This window comes from Vombatus ursinus, unplaced genomic scaffold (genome assembly GCF_900497805.2).
Source record: "Vombatus ursinus unplaced genomic scaffold, bare-nosed wombat genome assembly UNPS02014932.1, whole genome shotgun sequence".
In the NCBI taxonomy this organism is placed as follows: Eukaryota; Metazoa; Chordata; class Mammalia; order Diprotodontia; family Vombatidae; genus Vombatus; species Vombatus ursinus.
The window spans coordinates 2,123,072-2,141,809 of record NW_020954710.1 but is presented as its reverse complement, the minus strand read 5'-3'; the positions used below and the strand labels follow the sequence as shown (position 1 = coordinate 2,141,809).

The 18,738-nt window shown below is 48.5% G+C and overlaps 1 protein-coding gene across 2 annotated transcripts in view; it reads left to right on the top strand.

Moving 5' to 3' along the window:
* LOC114029497 (rho guanine nucleotide exchange factor 16-like) overlaps positions 1–18,738 on the top strand; it is a 70,110-nt gene that overhangs the window by 30,616 nt on the left and 20,756 nt on the right. For both annotated transcript variants that reach the window (XM_027843966.1, XM_027843965.1), the window contains exons 5-7: positions 6,699–6,755; positions 8,589–8,749; positions 17,888–18,040. In XM_027843966.1, coding sequence (XP_027699767.1) covers positions 6,699–6,755; positions 8,589–8,749; positions 17,888–18,040 — 371 coding nt within the window. The remainder of the gene's footprint in view (positions 1–6,698; positions 6,756–8,588; positions 8,750–17,887; positions 18,041–18,738) is intronic.

The window sequence follows — 18,738 nt, the reverse complement described above, 5'->3', positions numbered from 1 at the left end:
TGCTCCACTAACTTATGTTGTGACCGTTTATGTCACGGTCACGGATCCTTTTGGAATTTAGCTTGGTATAAGGTAAGGGGTGTTGGTTTAACTCTGTTGTTCATTCATGCCCGACTCCTCCTGACCCCATGGACCATCCGTAGCACTCCAGGCCTTTCTGTCTTCCACTGTCGCTCAAAGTCTGTCTGAGTTTGTGTTCATTGTTTCCATGACGCTGTCCATCTCATCCTCTACTGTACCCTTTACTTTTGCCTTCAATCTTTTCCAACATGAGGGTCTTTTCCAATGATTCCCATCTTCTCGTTATGTGGCCAAAGTCCTTAAGCTTTAGTAGTTGACCTTCCAGTGAATAGTCTGAAATAATTTCTTTAAGTATTCACTCATTCTTCTCCTTGCTGCCCAGGGGACTCTCAAAACTATTCTTCAGTACCACAGAGTGTCAATTCTGCAACCTTCAACTTCCCGTATGGTCCAACTCAGTCATACACTACTACTGGAAAAAGCCATAGCTTTGACTGTATGGACCTTTGTTGGCAAGGTGGTGTCTGCTTTTTAGTGTGCTGTCCAGATTTGCCATAGCTTTCCTTCCAAGGAACAAGCATCTTTTAATTTTGTGGCTGCAGCCTAATTTCTGCCTTACTGCTGTCTAGTTTTCCCATCAGTTTTTTTTTTTAATCAAATACTAAGTCTTACCCTAATAGCTGGGGGTCTTTGAGTTTATTGAATACTAGGTTTCTAGCTTCATTTGCTTCTGGGTATTGTGTACCTAATCTGCTCCACTTATCAGTCTCTCAGTTTTTTAACCAATACCAAATTGTTTTGAGAATTACTGCTTTGTAGTACAGTCTAAGATCAGGAACTGCTAGGGTTCCATTCGTTCTCATTTTTTTTTTTCATCATTTCCCTTGAGATTTTTAAACTTTTCTGCCTCTATATGAATTTCAGTGTTATTTCTTCAAGTTTTATAAAGTAGTCCCTTGGTAGTTTGATCAGTATGAGACTAAATAAGTAAATTATTTTGTGCAGTATTGTCATTTTTATTATATTGGCTCAGCCTATCCATGAGCAATGAATATTTCTGCAGTTATTTGCCTCTATCTTTATTCCTATAAGCAGTAGCTTGTAATTGTGTTTATGTAATTCTTGTGTGTATCTTGGTAGTTAGACTCTCAAGTATTTTATACATTCTGTAGTAATTTTAAATGGAATTTATCTTTCCTGCTGGGTTTTATTGGTACTGTAAGGAAATGCTGCTGACTTATATGGATTTATTATATATCCTACAGCTTTAGTGAAGTTATTATTTCAGTTAATTTTTAGTAGACTCTCTAGGGGTTTTTCAGTAAACCATCATCTCACCTGTAAGAAAGGGATAATTTGGTTTCTTCTTTGTCTCTGCTTATTTCTTCCATTTCTTTTTCTTGTCTTATTATAGTAGCTAGTTTTTCCTAGTACTTTGTCAAATAGAAGCAGTGACAGTAGACATCCTTATTTTACCCCTGACCTTAATGGAAAACATTTAAGTTTATCCTGGCTACATATAATGATGGCTCTCGGTTTTAGATATATGCAATTTATCATGTTTAAGCAAAGGTCCATTCCTATGTCTTCTAGTTGTTGTTTTTTTTTTTAATAGAAATGGTGGTTGTATTTTATCAAGATCTCTTTCTACATCTATTGATATTATCATGATTTTTATTGTTTTGTTATTAATATGATTAAATTTATTTAAATTAATATGGCTAAATTAGTTTTTTTTTTTTGCAAACCAGCTTTGCATTACTGGTATAAATCCAGCTTGGTGAGACGTTGTCATAAGCTCTTTGCTAATATTTTATTTAAAGTTTTTGCATCAGTATTTATTAGAGATAGTGGTCTGTAGTTTTTTGTTTGTTTTTTTTTCTGTTTTAACTCTTGTTGGCTTAGGCATCAAGACCATAATTGTGTCATAGAAAGAATTTAGTAGAGTCCCTTTTGCTATTTTGGTAAACAATCTAATATTGCAATTAATTGGGGTTTTTGAATGCTGATAGAATTCACTTGTGAATCCATATGGTGCTGGAGTTGTTCTTTTTTTTTTCCTTTGGGAGTTCATTTAAGATTTGTTCAGTTTGTTTTTCTGAAATTTGGTTATTTAAATTCTCTCTTTCTTCTGCTCATCCGAGTATTTTATATTGTTGTAAATTTTCATTTACATCATGTGAGTTGTTGCTCATATCATCACATCATTGGATAGAATAGTTTCAAATAATATCTTTTATTTCTTCTTTATGTATTATACTCCTTTATGTATTATATACTCCTTTTTCATTTTTGATATTGGCAACTTGGTTTTCCTTCTTTTTTTCATCAAATTAGCTGACGATTTATATGTTTTACTGATTTAAAAAAAACAGCTCCTTCCTAGTTTTATTTACTAATTCAGCGGTCCTGTTGCTTTTTTAATCACCTGCTCAGGTAAGCCTAGGTAGCATCTGCAGGTTAATTGTCCAGGGAAAAGGGGTTGACTCTGGGTGTTTTTGAGAGGAGAGAGAGAGAGAGAGAATGAGAATGTGGTTCATAGATTCACAGCTGGAAAGGACCTTCACAGTCATCTAGACTGACCCCCTCATTTTATAGATGGGGAAACTGAGGCCCAGAGGGATGAGGGGTTTATAAATCTGGAACTGGAAGAAAACTTTGATCCAGTTTGATTCAGTTGAACTCCTAATTTTTACAGAGGGGGAAACTGAGTCCCGGGGAAGTTAATGTGCTTCTGTACTCCAAGAAAGGTAGCCTGGTCTATTAAAAGAGAGAGTAGTGTAGTCAGTGACTGGAGTGCCACATATGGAGTTAGAAATACTTGGGTTTGGGGTAGCTAGGTGGCACAGTAGATAGAGTGCTAGCCCTGGAGTCAGGAGGACCCGAGTTCAGATGTGGCTTCAGACACTTACTAGCTGTATGACCCTAAGCAAGTCACTTAACCCCGATTATCTCAAAAAAAACAAAAAAAAAAGAAAACCTTGGGTTCAAATCCCACCTCTGGCACTTCTCCATGGGTCACCCTGAGGAAGTCACTTCATTTAACCTCCTTCATCCTCAGTTTCCTCACCTGGAAAATGGGGATAGAGATGACCATTACCTCTCGGGGTAGTTGAGAGGCTCAAAGTACCTTACGAACTTGAGCTGATTTTTGATATCTAGGCAGATCCCCAAAGCCATGGGACACTCTGCCTCCTCATGTCTGCCTCCTGGCTGCCTTCAGGTCCCAGCTGAAATCCCACTTTCTGCAGGAAGCTTCTTCTAGTCTCCCTTAATGCTAATGGCTTCCCTCTGAGATTTTTCTTCGTGTATGGTTTGTTTGAACATACGTATGTCTGCTTGTTGTCTCCCCCATTAGATTGTGAGCTTTTTCAGGGCAGCGACTCTCTCTCGGGCCTATTTCCAGCCCTAACAGGCTGACACTTTGTCCCTGCATGCATGACGTGTTATATTGGCCTTTGAGGTTTGCAGAAAAGGTCCATACGCATGATCACTCTGTGGGGTACGAATGACAGGTCATTAGGCCCATTTTACAGACAGGAAGCCGGAGCTCAGAGACGTTGGCTGATGGGGCCAACATTACCCTCTAATATGTGTTAAAGGTGGGATTTGAATCAGGCAATCATTAAACATTTATTAAGCACCTTAGAGTCAGATGGTATAGGCTCAAATCTAGTCTCTGCCTCAGTTTCCCCTCTCTGTAAAAATAAAGAGATTGTTTAGACTAGATGACCTCGCTGTCCTTTCTGCCTCCAAATCCACAATCTTGTGATGAAAGGCTTAGTGAGAAAGTTACTAAAATTTCTCTGCAGGACAAAAAAGGAGAGAATTTAGTTCAGCAAACATTTATTAAGCACCATCTGTGTGCCAAGCACTGTGCTAAACATTGAGTAGGGAACAAAAAAAGGCAAAAGACAGATAGTCCCTGCCCTGAAGGAGCTTGTAATCTAGTAGGGGAGACAGCGTGCAGTAAGTGTATACAAAGCAGGGCTATAGAGAGGATAAATAGGAAATAATGAGCAGAGGGAAGGGGGTGGAAAGGCTTCCTGTGAAAGATGAGGTCTTAGCTGGGACTTCTGTATTGATGTCTGTAGTCCCTGTTCTCATTATGAGCCCATGACTTGGGTCTGGAGCCCCTGGGCTCCTCCTCCCTGGCGGCCTTGCTTCCGTCCTGATTCACTGAATCAGAGCTGGGTATCCTGCTGGTATCTCCCCAGCCGCCCCCCTTCCTGCCCCCTCCCGTGCCAGCACAGGCAGGAAGCTGTGAGTAAATACCCCTGGGCAGAGAAGGAGTTTCCCATGCCATCACAGGAAGGTTCCCCCCATGCATCCCCCCAGGTTGGCTGCCCCAGTCCCCCAAGGGCTGGGTGTGTGTGCCAAGTCACGAGCCAAGCTGGGTAGGCGGTCAGTCAGCTTCCAAGATGGCCCTCGGGCAGAGAGGGCACCTAGGTGGCAGCAGCCTGGGCGGGGCAGGGTGGGGTGGGGCCATCCCTGGGAGGCTTTGGAGATGCCCCAAGAGGCATTGACTCACCTGGCAGTGCAGGAAGGCCAGTGGGGGAGGACTGGCCAGTAACCGTGCCCTACACCGCCTCCCTTGTACTCCCCAGAGAAAAGGGGATTTCAGCTTTGGCTCGCCTTCCTGCCCATGTTCGCTCTCACACCACTGGCTTCCTTCAGTCTCCAACAGCAGAGGAGAACATGCAGATAGAACCAGGGCAACCCCTCAAAATCCTCCCAGGTCTCACTGCCTGATCTCAGTTTCCTTTGACACCGTCTATCTCTGCCCTTTTCTTCGTGATCTTCCCTTTCTTGCCCCCTTCCCTCCTTCTCATTTCCCCCTTCTCTTCCCTCCCTCCTTCTCTCCTTCCTTCCTTCCCACTTTCTCATTTACCCCTTCTCCTCTTTCCTCCTTAGCCCTTCTCATTTTCCCCTTCTCTTTTTCCCTCCTTTCTCTCCTCATTTTCCCCTCCTCTCCCCTCTTTCTTCCTTTTCTTCTTCACCCATTCCCTCCTTTCTCCCTTCTCCTCTCCTTCCTTCCCTCCTTTTCCCTTCTCCCCTCCCTTTCCTTTCTCTCCTCTCTCTCCCCATGGTGTATAGTAGAAGGTCCAGTGAATAATCTGAGGACCTGGGCTCAAATCTCAGCTCTGACACTGAGTCACCCAGTTTGTCTGGACCCTGGTTTCCTCATCGGGTCTGAGGACAGGGTTGGACTTTGCTATCTCCTCTGCCCGCTCCAGATCTCGTCTGATGACCAGGGGTGTGGGGGAGGGGAAGAGCGTTCAGGGTGGGCAGTGCCCACGGGAGCGCGTGGCCTGAGCAAGGAATGCGTAGCAGCAGACCTTTACGAGGCCCAAGTGCTGGCTCAGCCATTTGGATCTGGGCAAGTGTCCCACCTGCAGCTGCGGGTGGGCGGGCCAGCCCAGGAAGACTCGTTCCAGGGAGGCACTGCCCTGCCTCCGCAGGGAGGCCCATGTGCCAAGCCGGCCTGGGCCCTATTTGGCCTTCCTTTGTTCTGGGTGTCGACCCGGGTGGGGTCCCAGGCCAGTTGTTCCCAGACTGAAGTGTTTCAGGAGCCCCTTGGTGCGGACTCGTGACCTTTACCCCGTAAACTCGCCCGATCCTAACGTCCCTCTGGCATCCTGCCAGGCGCTTAGGTTGGCAGCCTCCTGGGCTTTCGTGACTCTAGCCAGCCAGTTTCTAGGTCTCACTGCCTCCACCACCTGTCTTAAGAATGTTCATTTATCTCCACTCCCAGGCCCTCCCCAGGACTCTGGCCTCGGCCTCCTCTATGGTCTGCCTGCATCTTACTCTTTTCCCCTCTGGTCTGTGCTTAACCTTAACCTAGAGCCCACAGAATCGCTTTCATTGAGCTCCTACTGTGTGCTAGGGACGCTGTTAGGTGGTGAAGATACAAAGACTGCCGTCCCTCACTGGGAGCTCTTGAGAGGCAGGGTACAGAATATACTCAAATATATAAATAATCCAAACTAACAGCTAGCATTGATTAAGTACCTACTATGTGCCAGACACTGAGACAGGGGAAGGAGATACACATACAGAAAATGACAGTCCCTGCCCTCGGGAGCTTACAGTCTGTTATAGACACAGATAAGGAAATGAAGCCAGGTCCTGATTGGCGTGAATAATGAATCCCTGCAAGTGGTCACATATATTCACATATTCACTGTTTGAGGTTGAAATCATGTAAAGTATGGTCATTGGTCCCATTCCAATGTAAATATGGCGTATAAATCTACATAATGCATCTCTTCAGGGAATTCCTCATTCACGTGGGACTGGGCCAAATTACAAAGTCATTTGAGGGAGGGATTGCCAACGACAGGAGGTATTGGGAAAGACGTGTTGAGGTTGGCGCTTGGGCTAACTTAAAGGGGGATGGGAATTCTGAGAGGCAGGATAAGGAGGGAGAGCATGGGATTAGCAAAGGTCCAGAGGTTGGACATGGAATTGTGGGGATAGGAAGCAGTTTTGTTAGAATATCAAGTGTGTGAGGAGGGATAATGGGAAATCAGCCGGGAAAGGAGAGGGTTAGCCAGACTGTGAAGGCTTTTTTTCCCAGCCAGTCCTGGTCCTGGCCTTACCTCCAGCCCTTGTCCTTGATCCTGGCTTCCTTACACAGCGGGAGCTCACGCCACTTGTGTCTCTGTGTTCCTCAGGTCGTGGAATCTGGAATTCTGGATCAGCTGTCCCCTGAGGAGCGAAAGCGGCAAGAGGTAAGGGTGGCCCTGGCAGGTGTTTTCTGCGGCCTCCCCAGATGAAAGCTAACAGATGCTGGATGCCCCTTTGCTGCGTGATTGCTTTCTACCTCTGAGAGGAAAGATGACCTCTTATTTGTTCATCTGATGGGGGGGGTGGACAGAGAGAGAGAGAGACAGGGAGGGAGAGAGACAGACAGAGACAGAAAAGGGAGGGAAAGAGGAGGGGGTAGGGGTGGGGGGATGGCAGGGCTGAGGGGAGGTGGGAGATGAATCAGGCCAGGGCTCTGGCCAGCCTCAAGGTGTAGCATTGGAATCCTATCAGGTGCCTGTGATTAAGCTTAATTAATACCATGGAGTCAAGTAATGTGATGTAGTGAGTTAAGGGTTGGGCCTTAGTGTCAGGTTGACCCAGGTTCAATTCTTTGCCTCTGACATGTACTTTGCTGTGACCCTGGACAGGTCGTTTAACTCCTTCAGAGCCCTAGGTTTTTCCCAAGATTTGTCTAAGTCACAGATGGGTTGTGAGCTGTTTTAGCATTTTCCCAGGTGTTTTCCCAGTTGAATTCCCTATGCTGAGGTAGTTACAGATCTTGGACTTATTCCCTTAATAACACTGAGCCCCGCTTCTCTCCTCTGCCACCCCTGAGTCCCCTGGAGAGAGAGAGAATGAGGGAGGCCAGATTTCATCATCATCTTCGTTAGCTAATATTTATATATCACATTAAGGTCTGTGAATTGATGTACAATCATCTCATTTAATCTTCACAACAACCCTGGGAAGTACATGCTGTTATTATTACCATATTACAGATGAGGAAACTGAGGCAGAAAGAGGTTGAGGAATTTACCTAGGTTACACAGCTAGCAAACATCTGAGGCTAGATTTGAACTCTTGGGTCTTCCTGACCCCAAGTCCATCCTGTTGTGCCTCCTAGCTGCCTCCACCTTTCCCCACACTCAGGCCTTCCTGGATGAAGGCTCCCCTTGGCTTTCTCTCCTCATCACGAGCTGCCTTTACCTTTCCTCTGAGAATGGGACTTCCCTTCCTGAGCCTTTGTTCTCCCCCACAGACGAGCTCTCCCCACGTCCCTTCCTCCATGGGCAGCGGCCCACAGTAGATGCAGTGTCCTGCCTAACGAAAAGTGTAGGGGAAGGGACCTTTTCCAAGCCCTGCCTGTCTCATGTGCTTGGTCCTCCATCCCCATGGTGTGTGACCGACTGACTGATGGGCTTCCTCTGTGTGTCTCTGTGTCTGTACGTGGCATCTCTCTACTTCTTACCTCGACCCTTCACCCCTGTCCCTTCCCCCTTTCTCTTGACTGTCTCCCTCTCCATCTTTCCTTCCCGTATCTCCCCATCTGTCTCTCCCTCCCCCTTTCATCTCTCCCTTCCTCCATTCTCTCTCTCCCTCCCCCATCTCTCTCTTTCTCTCACTCCTCATCTCATCCCTCTTTCCACCATCTCATCTCTCCCTCCCTTTCTTTCTCTCTTTCCTCTCCCCATCTCATCTCTCTGCCTCCCCCATCTCTCTTTCTTCCTCTCATCCCTCTCTTCACCATCTCATCTCTCCCTCCCTTTCTTTTTCTTTTCCTCCCCATCATCTCTCCCCCCCATTTCATATATCTCTTTCCTCTCCCCATCACATCTCTCCCCTCCCCCATCTCATCTCTCCCCTCCCCCATCTCTCTCTTCCTCTCATCCCTCTCCACCATCTCATCTCTCCCTCTCTTTCTTTCTCTCTTTTCCTCCTCATCTTGTCTCTCCCTCTCCCATTCCATGTATCTCTCCCCACTCCCCCATCTCCCCCCTTCCCTCTCTCTCTCCCTCCCCATGCCATCGGGCACGCAGGCGATTTTTGAGATCGTCACTTCAGAGTTCTCCTACCTGCACAGCCTGAAGACCCTGGTGACTGAGTTCCTGAGGTCCAAGGAGTTGAGGGGGACCATGACCCAGATGGAGCATCACCACCTCTTCTCCAACATCGTGGATGTCCAGGGGGCCAGCCAGAAGTGAGTTCCCATCTTCCTGCCCTTGGGCACCTGCAGACAGCCCAGCAGGGCCATGGTGCCCACTGGGGAGTTCTAGAGAGGTGGGAGGAAGCCAAGGCCCACAAAGGTTAAGTGACTTACCCAAGGTCCCACAAGTACTAAGTGGTGGTAAAATTCAAACCCAGACCCTCTGAAGCACCTCACCTCCCATCAGGTTGTGCTGTCTGGCAGGGAACCAGTAACCAGCACATCTGAACTCCCATGGCCCAAGAGGTCCAGGTGGGAGACAGCTTGACCTCGGGGTGAGAATTCAGAACTCAAGAGTCACAGGCTTGGGATTCGAATCTTCCTTCTGCTCTCGAACTCCTGGGTGGCTCTGAGCAAACTGCATCCCCTCTTTGGGCCTCAGTTTCCTCAGCTCTGAAATAAAGGGGTTGGACTAAATGAACTCTAAAGCCCCTTCCAGTTCCAAGTCGAGGTTCCTCGGAGATCTGGGGGCCAGTCCTGGGCACTCCCACTTTGTCAGGTCTCTCATCCACCCCCTCCACCCTCAGGGCCTCAGTTTTCTCATTTGTAAAAAGAGGAGCTTGGACTAGACCAGGGGTCCTTAACCTTTCCTGGGTCATGGACCCCTTTGGCAGGCTGGTGAAGCCTAGGGACACCTCTTCACAATCATGGTTTTGTTTGTTTGTTTGTTTGGAGGCGGTCAGGGTTATGTGACTTGCGCAGGGTCACGCAGCTTAGTAAGTGTCTGAGGCCAGATTTGAACTCACACCCTCCTGACTCCAGGGCCAGTGCTCTATCACCCATGCCACCCAGCTGCCCCTCAGTCATGGTTTTTTAATCAGTTGAAGGAAATGCTCAACTTCAGTTAGAAGTTAGTGAGAATAATAGATGTAACTCTTTCCCATCCAAGTTCACAGATCCCTGAAATCTAAGGGTCAAGAACCAGCCTGCACCAAAGCTGTTATTGCACCCCTTCTGTGCTTTCAGGCCCCTCCTCACGCCCCCAAGCTCAGTGCTCACTGGCCGCTCCTTCTCTCCAGTCTTCTGGGATCACCAGTGATGGTCACTTAGAACCTCAGTGTTCTGACTCAGCAGGGAACAAGGTTTGGTAAACCAGAGTCCCTGCTGGGAGCCCTTGCGGGGTAGGCAGGCCGGAACAGGGCACGTCGCATGGCAGAGTTTGGAGGATTAAAGCCGTGCTGCGTGTTGCCCGTCCCTGGCGATGCGGTCAGTTCTTTGCAGCCTGTGGGGGGATACTCAGTCTCGGGTGGCTTTGGAATGGCCGGACTTTGTTGGCTGTGGTTGGCCCCGTACGATGCCAGGCGTCACTCTGCCTGTGAGCTCTGGCCACCTTAGAAAGCGCTCCTGGTTCTTTTTAATAATAAACTAGATGCCACCACGTCTTTCCAAAGGGCTCAAGGCCTTCTCTGGACAGATAGCTGCTCCTCCTCTGTCCTCCTGGAGTCTGGAGAGAGAGGGAAGGAAAGAGGTGCAGAGCAAGGAAGCCGAAGCACAGAGGGTGGGCCAGGGAGGGCCAGCCAGGCTAGGATGGGAGCCCCGGGTGAGCAGGCTCTCAGGCCGGGGCTCCAACCAGCCAGCCTCAAGTTGCAGGTCTGGGGTCAGGTTTAGCCCAGCACCGGTGTCCAGTGGCACTGCCCCCAGGCCTGCCCAGGCTCAGCTCAGGTTGCATCACCAGGAAGTGGAGGAGGGCCCTGGCCACTGTGCCGGCCCTTGGAGGGGGGAGGTTCTGGCCAGACAGCTGGGACACTCCCTGTGTCCAGAAGTGTTCCCTGCTTTCCTGCTGGGGCTATTAACAGATGTCTGCTATGTGCCTGGCACTGGGCTAATACCTGGGGATACAGAGAAATGCAAAAACACAGTGCCTAGCCTCAGGGAACTTACAGTCTAATGGGACAAACACGCAAACAGCTAGGTACAGACAAGCTCTATGTGTAAATTGGAGGTCGTCTCAGAAGAAGGTAGTAGTGTTAAGGGAGACCCGGAAAGGCCTCTTGTAGAAGGTATTTAAGCCGAGTTCTGAAGGAGGCTGAGGAAGTCAGGCAGTGGAGAAGAGGAGGAAAGGCACACCAGGTGTGGAAAACAGCCAGTGCAAAGGTGTGGAGTTGGGAGATAGTGTGTGGAGAAGAGCAAGAATGCCAGTATTGCTGGTTTGTAGAGTATGCGGTAGAGAGATAAGAGGTTAGAAGACTGGAGAAATGGGAAGAAGTCAGTTGATAAAGACTTGTGGTTTGTTTTTTCATTCAATTAGATCGGAAGCTCCCTGAGGGCAGGGACTGTCTTTTGCCTCTTTTTGTATCCCCAGCACTTGGCACAGTGCCTGGCACATAGTAAGTGCTTAATAAATGTTTATTGATTGATTTTAAATGCCAAATAGGGGATTTTATGTTTGATCATAGAGGTAATAGGGAGCCACTGGACTTTAATGAGAAGAGGGTGACGTTCAGACTCGGACTTTAGGAAAATCACTTTGGGTAGGTGAGACTTGGGGGCAAAACCAGGTACCCAGTTTGGACCCATTCTCATTCCTCTCCTGCCCCCCTGTTTGAGAAAACAGAGTGAGATCCAGAAAAGCAAGCGCGCACCGTGTGTGTGTGTGTGTGTGTGTGTGTGTGTTTGTGTATGGAGAGGGAGAGAGATGTACATGTAGAGTAAATACCAATTAACTTGCAAGGGGAGAGTGGGGAGGGAGCTGAAGGACTGGCACCTAGGAGACCAGGAAAAGCCTCCTGTAGAACGTTAGCTCGTGAGCTGAACTCTCAAGAAGTGAGGGCTTCCAGGGGTTGGAGGTGATGAGGGAGACATGCAAAGGTGTGGAGGTGGGAAATGGGGTGTCCAGCACAGGCGGCCGGGAGCTGGCCGGTTTTGCCTGGAACGCAGAGTGCGAGAGGGAGCCGGACTGGGAAGGCTAAGGCGGGGGGGGAGTTTGTACCAGATCCTAGAGGCGCCAGGGAGATTGTTGGGCAGGGCAGTGACGCAGTCAGCGCCATCGTTTGACAGCAGTGGGGAGGATGGATGAGGCCGCAGACAGAGACATCTGGAGGGCAGGACTGGAGGAGGGGCCAAGGTCACCCTTCCAAGCTTCAGCCTCAGAAATTGGCCTGTCCCCCAAACAGCTGGAGCGTCTCCAGAATTCCCCTGAAGCATTGTAGTGGAAAGTGAGCTGGCGTGCACTCTGGCCGTGTCTCCTGTGCCCAAGGGAGCTCTGGGGAGATGCGGAGGCTGGGAATCAGATCGTGGGCTGAGGCCTTTCGTTCTTGGGTAGACACTGTAATAACAACAACGATAATAATAATAATGACCTTAAAATATCGGCTCATCCCTCTGTGATGCCTAAAGGTTTATAAATATAACAGCCCCCTGAGGGGGAAGGCGTGAGAATTCTTATACCCATTTTACAGTTGAGGAAACTGAGGCCCAGAGAGAGAAAATGATGGCAAGTGGAAAGCTCCCTGGAATTGGGATTCAGAAGACCTGGGTCTGATACTAGTTTTGTGACTCTTGTCTAGGCATCTTCCTCTGTAAAATGATGAGGTTGTAAAATGCTCCCTGGGGTCCCTTTCAGTTCTAAATCTACGATGTCTCTGAGCCTTGGTTTCTTCTGTAAGCAAGGGGGGGTGGGCAGCTAGTTGGCACAGTGGATAGAGCATCGGACCTGGAGTCAGGAAGACCCAAGTTCAAATCCAACCTCAGACACTCAGTAGTTGGGTGACAAGTCACTTAGCCCTGTTTACCTCGGTTTCCTTGTCTGTAAAATGAGCTGGAGAAGGAAATGGCAAACTATTGCAGTACCCCTGCTAAGAAGACCCCAAATGGAGTCTCTGTGAGTCAGACATGATTGAACAACAAACAAATGGATGTCCTCTGCCAGCTCTCGGTCTGAGGTCTCTGGGCCTCGGTTTCTTTCTCTGTAATTTTCCAGAGGAGAAGCCTGAGGCTCAGAAAGATTAAAGGAAGGACAGTAGGGTACTTGGAAAAAACTTGAACTTGGAGCCAGAGGCCCCAAGGTTGAATCCTGGCCCTGCCCCTTACTGGGGCTCCTTGATCAACTCCACCTCTGAGACTCAGTTTCCTTATGTGTCAAGTGAAGGAGCTGGGTGAGACAGACCTTCCTTCTCTCAGATCTGTCGTCCTTGCTCACCGATGCGTGGCTAGCGAGCGTTAGTGCCGGGATTTGAACGCAGGTCCCTGGCCTCCAGCTTTGCCCCATAGAGCACTCACTGTCTCTGGTGCCTGGGCTCCTTAAAGAACCCTCACCTGGAGGCAGGTGGGAGGGGAGAGCGCTGCTCATTCTCCTTCCCCCAGGAGGCGACATCCGCTGCCTCCAGGAGAGCCAGGCCTCCCCCCAGCCTCCTCAGGCTGCCAGTGCCCTCTGCTAATGCCCCTGAGCCTGTCCCACCCCACAGGGTGATATGGGATGGGGTGGGGAAGACACGTCACACACACACACGCACGCACACACGCACACACACACCCTTTGGCCCGGTCTGCTGAGGGATCCCAGAGGGCTGCATTTCTCTCCTCTCCTCCCCATCCCCCCACTTTGCTTCCATGAACCTCCTGGGCCTCTGAGACCTTTGCACCCAAGGAACAGCGCAGAGATTCTCATCTCTGCAGGGATTCCCAAAGGAAGGAGTTCTCAGAATCAGGGCACGCATGTCGTGTGAGTATGTGTGTGTGCACACACATGCTCATGCATGTTTCTGTGCACTCACAAGGAAGCTTGCCCCAGCACGGTTGTGTTTCTGGATTGCCTGAGTAAGCTGGGGGGGGGCGGGGGGGGCGTGTCCTCACCACGCCTACCTAAGGAATTACTTTATCGTTATCAAATAAAAGTCCAATCAAACACTTACTAAGTGCCTACTGTGTGCAGAGGTGCTGCTCTTGGTGCTGAGGAGATGGAGATGGAGAGAAACAGTTCCTGCCCTTGCAGAGCTTATTTGCATTAATAATCTCTAGCATTTAAAGAAAGCCTTTAATGTTTGCAGAATTCTTTACAATTATTATCTCAGTTGGTCCTCATGATGACTCTAAGTTGTTTCACATTATTATTATCGTTGTTGTTATTATATTGTGTTATTATCTCCATTTAACAGATGAGGAAACTGAGGCAAATGGCTGCAGTGACTTGCCCAGGGTCGCACAGCTTGGAAGGGTTTGAGGACAGATTTGAACTCTGTTCTTCCTAATTTCAGGCCCAGGGCTGTATCCACTGCGCCCATAGAAATTTTTAGTACCTCCAAAGGGCCTGGCACTTAGTAGGTGTTAAACACATCTTCACTGATTCACTCTAATGGTTTTGGGGTGGGGGTTAGGGTCCTCGGTATACCAGATCACAGAGCTGGAAGGGGCCGCCTGGCCATGTAGCCGACACACTGAGGCCCAGAGAGGGGACGTCGCCTTGGCCAGGGTCAAACCCAGGTCCTCTGACTCTCAACTCATTGCCATCTCACCATGCCCGGCGAGCTCTGGAGCAAAATGAAACCTAATCAATAGTAGTAAGCCATATTTCCCTGTGGAGGTTCACAAAGCGCTTAATGGGCCTGATATGTGAGCCTCCCACAGCGGCCTCGGAGCTCAGGTTTTACAGAGGAAGAGCAGGAGGGACCTGTCCGTGCACAGGCGCGGCCTTTGGACCCACACCTCTGCTGGCGCCGTTCAGACGCTCTGTCCCTTAACGTCTCACTGTCTGTGCAGTCACTCTGTCCTGAACCCAGGGGCCAAGCAGGACCATTGCCTGCTTTGTGGATCAGGGGCTATTCCCCAGGACACGCTGAGGTCTGCAGCTTTATCTGATGGACAGTGGAGGCAGCCTCAGGGCTCTTCCTTCCTCCCTCCCTCCCTCTTTCCTTCTCTCCCTCACTCATCCCTCCTTCCTTCTCACCTGCCTCCCTTCATTCCCTCCCATCCTCCTTTATTCTTTCTTCCCTTCCTCCCTCCTTCCTTCCCTCCCTCCATCTCTCCCTCTCTCCCTCTCTCCTTTCCTTCCCTCCTTCTCTCATTCTCTCCCTCCCTCAGGAGGAGGATCCAGGTGACAGAGAAGCAGACTTTCTTTCAGATGCTTCCAGCCGAGGCTGACCTCTGCCCCCCCCCCCCCCCCCGTGCCCCTGGACTCCCCAGGAATGACCTCTCCCTCCTTAATCTAGTATTTGTTCTGGAGCCCTGTTTGTTCTGGGCGGGGCTGGACATGCCGGGGAAGGAAGAGTTTCAAATTCCGGTTCTCTGGTTCCCTGCCACCACACCCACTGGGGACAGGAGAGTGTTTTCCTTAGCCTTGTCAACGGCAGAATGGAAAAGGGAAGCCCAGAGCTTCCGGGGTCGGGCTGGCGCTGGTCTGTCCCGGGCGGTGCCTCTGAGCAGACCCCATGGGGAGGCGGCCTTGGCAGACCAGGGGCTTTCCCTCTCTGGCGTGGGGTGGCCATGAAGGGAGGACTGGGGAGGCAGAGAGCACCAGGAGGAGGAACCCTGGCTCTGGAGTCCTGGGACCCGGGTTCAAATCCTCTGGGCTGCATCCTCCTACTCTAGGGCTCAGTTTCCTCAAATTTAAAAGGAGGGGATAGGACCCTGTGACCTCTAGGGTTCCTTCCAGCTCTAGACTGTGCCGTCATCCCTGTGGCTCACAATTATTCCAGCAGTGAAGTGTTCCCAGGGACATTGGAAAGCATCTTTATTTTTTTTTTAATAGAAAATCATAAAGTCATATGATGTCAGAGCTGGGAGGGGCCCTAGAACAGGGAATGTCAGAGCTGGGAGGGGCCTCAGAGCATGAAATTTCAGAGCTTCAGGAGACCCTAGAAATAATCTTGTCCAACCACTTCCTTACAGAGAGGAAATGACTTGTCTTGGGTCATACTCAAGGTTCTAAGATAAGCAGGAAAGGTAAAATTTCTTCCTTAAAATAATAATAGTATTGATCCATTTTATTTTTTTTCAGTTGTGTCCAACTCTTTGTGACCCCATTGGGGGATTTCTTGGTAAGATACTGGAGTGGTTTGCCATTTCCTTCTCCAGCTCATTTTACAGATGAGGAAACTGAGGCAAACAGGGTTAGGTGACTTGTCTAGGATCACACAACTAATAAGTGTTTCAGGCCAGATTTGAACTCGGGAAAATGAATCTTCCTGATTATAGGCCCGGCACATTATGCAGTGAGGCACATAGCTACAACAAATGATATAAATATAGTATTTATATTATTTATATATTCAGATTATTGTATATTGCATATTATATGTGAATGTATAAATAGATAATGTTATTTATAGTCACACTATTATCTATTTTATATTGTATTACATATGAGAATATAGAATAATATAAATATATAATGTACAAATAATATAAATGTATAATAATAATTTATGTATCACTTTTAAGATTTGAAAAGCACATTATGATTATCTCATTTGATCCTTTCTCACAACAACCCTGAGGGGGAGGTGCTATTATTATCCCCATTTTACAGATGAGGAAACTAGGACAGACAGAGGTTAAATGACTTGCCCAGGGTCACCCAGTTGGTAAAAGTCTGAAGGTGGATTTTAACTCAGGTCTTCTGACTCCAGGCCCAGTGCTCTACCCACTAGGCCACAACATTCAGATATTTGAATCTTCACTTCCCTAGGCTAAGCATCTCTAATTCTTTCATCCAGTTTCATCTTAGCACGATGAATATTTCTTGACTTAACTTGGTCACTAGTGCCAGTCCCAGCCCTCAGGGAGTGCTGCTCTTTCTGAAATGGGTAGAATAAACAGGACTGAACCCATGCTCCCTCCATCCTTGGTCAGGCCTGGCACCTCAGTGGTCCTGGGTTCTAGGTCTCTCTGAGAGCTTAAAGAACGCATGGGGCCTGGGCCTTGGGACGCCTGGATTCCAAACCCACTTTCGCTTCTTAGTAGCAGTGAGACCTTGGGCAGAGCCAGAATGGATGCTCAGGTGTGGCCTTGCCCAGGTGTGTTGTGCTGTGGGGCAGACTCCAGCTGAATCTTTTTAAGACCCCGGCCCTGATCCACTGTGGCCATAACCAGCTGGGCAAAGGCATCCTCACTGAAGGGCTGCGGTGGTCGTTGATTAGGTGTGTGCAGGGAGGCTTGCTGGGCACTAGAGATAGGAAACAGAAGAAATAGTCCTTGCTCTTAAGGAGCCCATGGATGGATGGATGAATGGATGAATAAGCATTTAATTCAGCTCAATTCAATAAGCATTTATGATGTATCTGCTTTGTGTAGGAGACCTTGGCCTCTGGGAGCTTACTCTCTAATTGGGAAAACAATACACAGAAGGAAGCTTTATCAAGCACCTACTAAGCCCAGATCCTGTGCACTGGAAATACATATGTAAACAAACAATACATGTGTAAGCAGGCAAAGGTCCTCCCCTCAAGCAGTTTGCATTCCGATTGGAGAAGTTGACAAGTAAATGGGAGCAGATTATGTTTGGAAAATGCCAGGATGTGGTTTCTGGAGGATCCGCTCATTTTAACCTTGACACCTGGTGGGGGAAACTAAGCCTAAAGACTGGGGGGGAACCAGCATAGAGATACCCTCTTAGATAACTCCAGGTCCCTTAAAAACCACTATCTGCCTCAGTTTCCTCATCTGTAAAGTAGAGATAATAACACCTACCCCTCAGGTTGTTATCCAGTGAGATATGGTTTGTGTAAAGTTCTTTGCAAACCTTAAAAGCACTAATTAAATACTATTATTGATGACTGATTCTCTCCCTGACCTATCTCCTTCCCTCCTCTGTGCCTCAGTTTCCTCCATGTAAAAGGAGAGGGTTGGATTCAGTGAAGTCTTTTTCAGATGTTGATTGGACTGGCCCCTTGTGTCCCTAAGAGGTGTCTCAGTGACTCAGTGGATAGAGCATTAGGCAGAGACTCAGGAAGACCCGAGTGCAAATCCAGCCTCAGATCCTTACTAGTTGTGTGACTCTGGGCAAGTCATTGAACCTCTGCCTCAGTTTCCCCATCTGTAAAATGGAGATCATAATAGCACTTTGTGAGAATCAGCATTTGTGAAGCACTTAGCATAGGCTTGAAGACAACTCCCCAAGTCTCCTGCTATCCAGTTAAATGCGCCCCCCTCCTTCAGCTGATCCTTGACCATCGGTCCATGGCCTCTCTTCTCCCCTAGGTTTTTTGAAGACCTGGAGAAGAGACACAAAGAGCATGTTTGCGTCACTGACATTAGTGACATCCTAGAAGAACACGCCCTAAACCACTTCCATCCCTATGTGGCATACTGCTCCAACGAGGTCTACCAGCAGAGGACCCTGCAGAAGCTGATGTGAGTGTGCAGCGGGGCTCCCCGTCCAGACATCCAGCCCCCAGCCCCGCCCAACGTCCCAGCTGAAGGAAACACTCACGGGGTGGGGCAGACTCCCCTTTATCCAGAATGCTTATGCCGTGAGACGTGGTGGTAAACTGAGGCGGAGGGATACACTAGACAGGGCCCCTGAGCTGGGAGTGAGCGTACCTGCCCAGGGGCTAATACCCCAGCTGTGCGACCTGGGGTAAGTAGGTAGATAGGTCCCCTCCGCTCTCTGACTCGGTTGAACCAGGCGGATGTCCAAAGGTGACTCCTCATGCTCGCGACCTTGGGTTTGGTAACATTTTGGGCTAATTGACCATTATATTATAAACATTATTATATATTGGATGTTATAAATGAGCGGTTCTTAACCTGGGGTTTTCATTGTATTTACATCTAAGTGGTTTCCTTTGCAAACCTGTGGATTTTGTTCTGTGCATTTAAAACCATGATTCTGATCCTATAGTCTTCATTAGATTGACCATCCAAGGGGCACAGGATGCACACGTGTTCATGCATGTACACATGCATGCACACACACCCAAACACACCAGTGAAGAACCCAAGGGCACACACACGTTTGTGGATGTGTATAGGGATTTGTGTGTATCTGGTGTAACTACATATAAGGATTATGTGTACATAGGCATGTTAAGTATATGTGTTCATATATA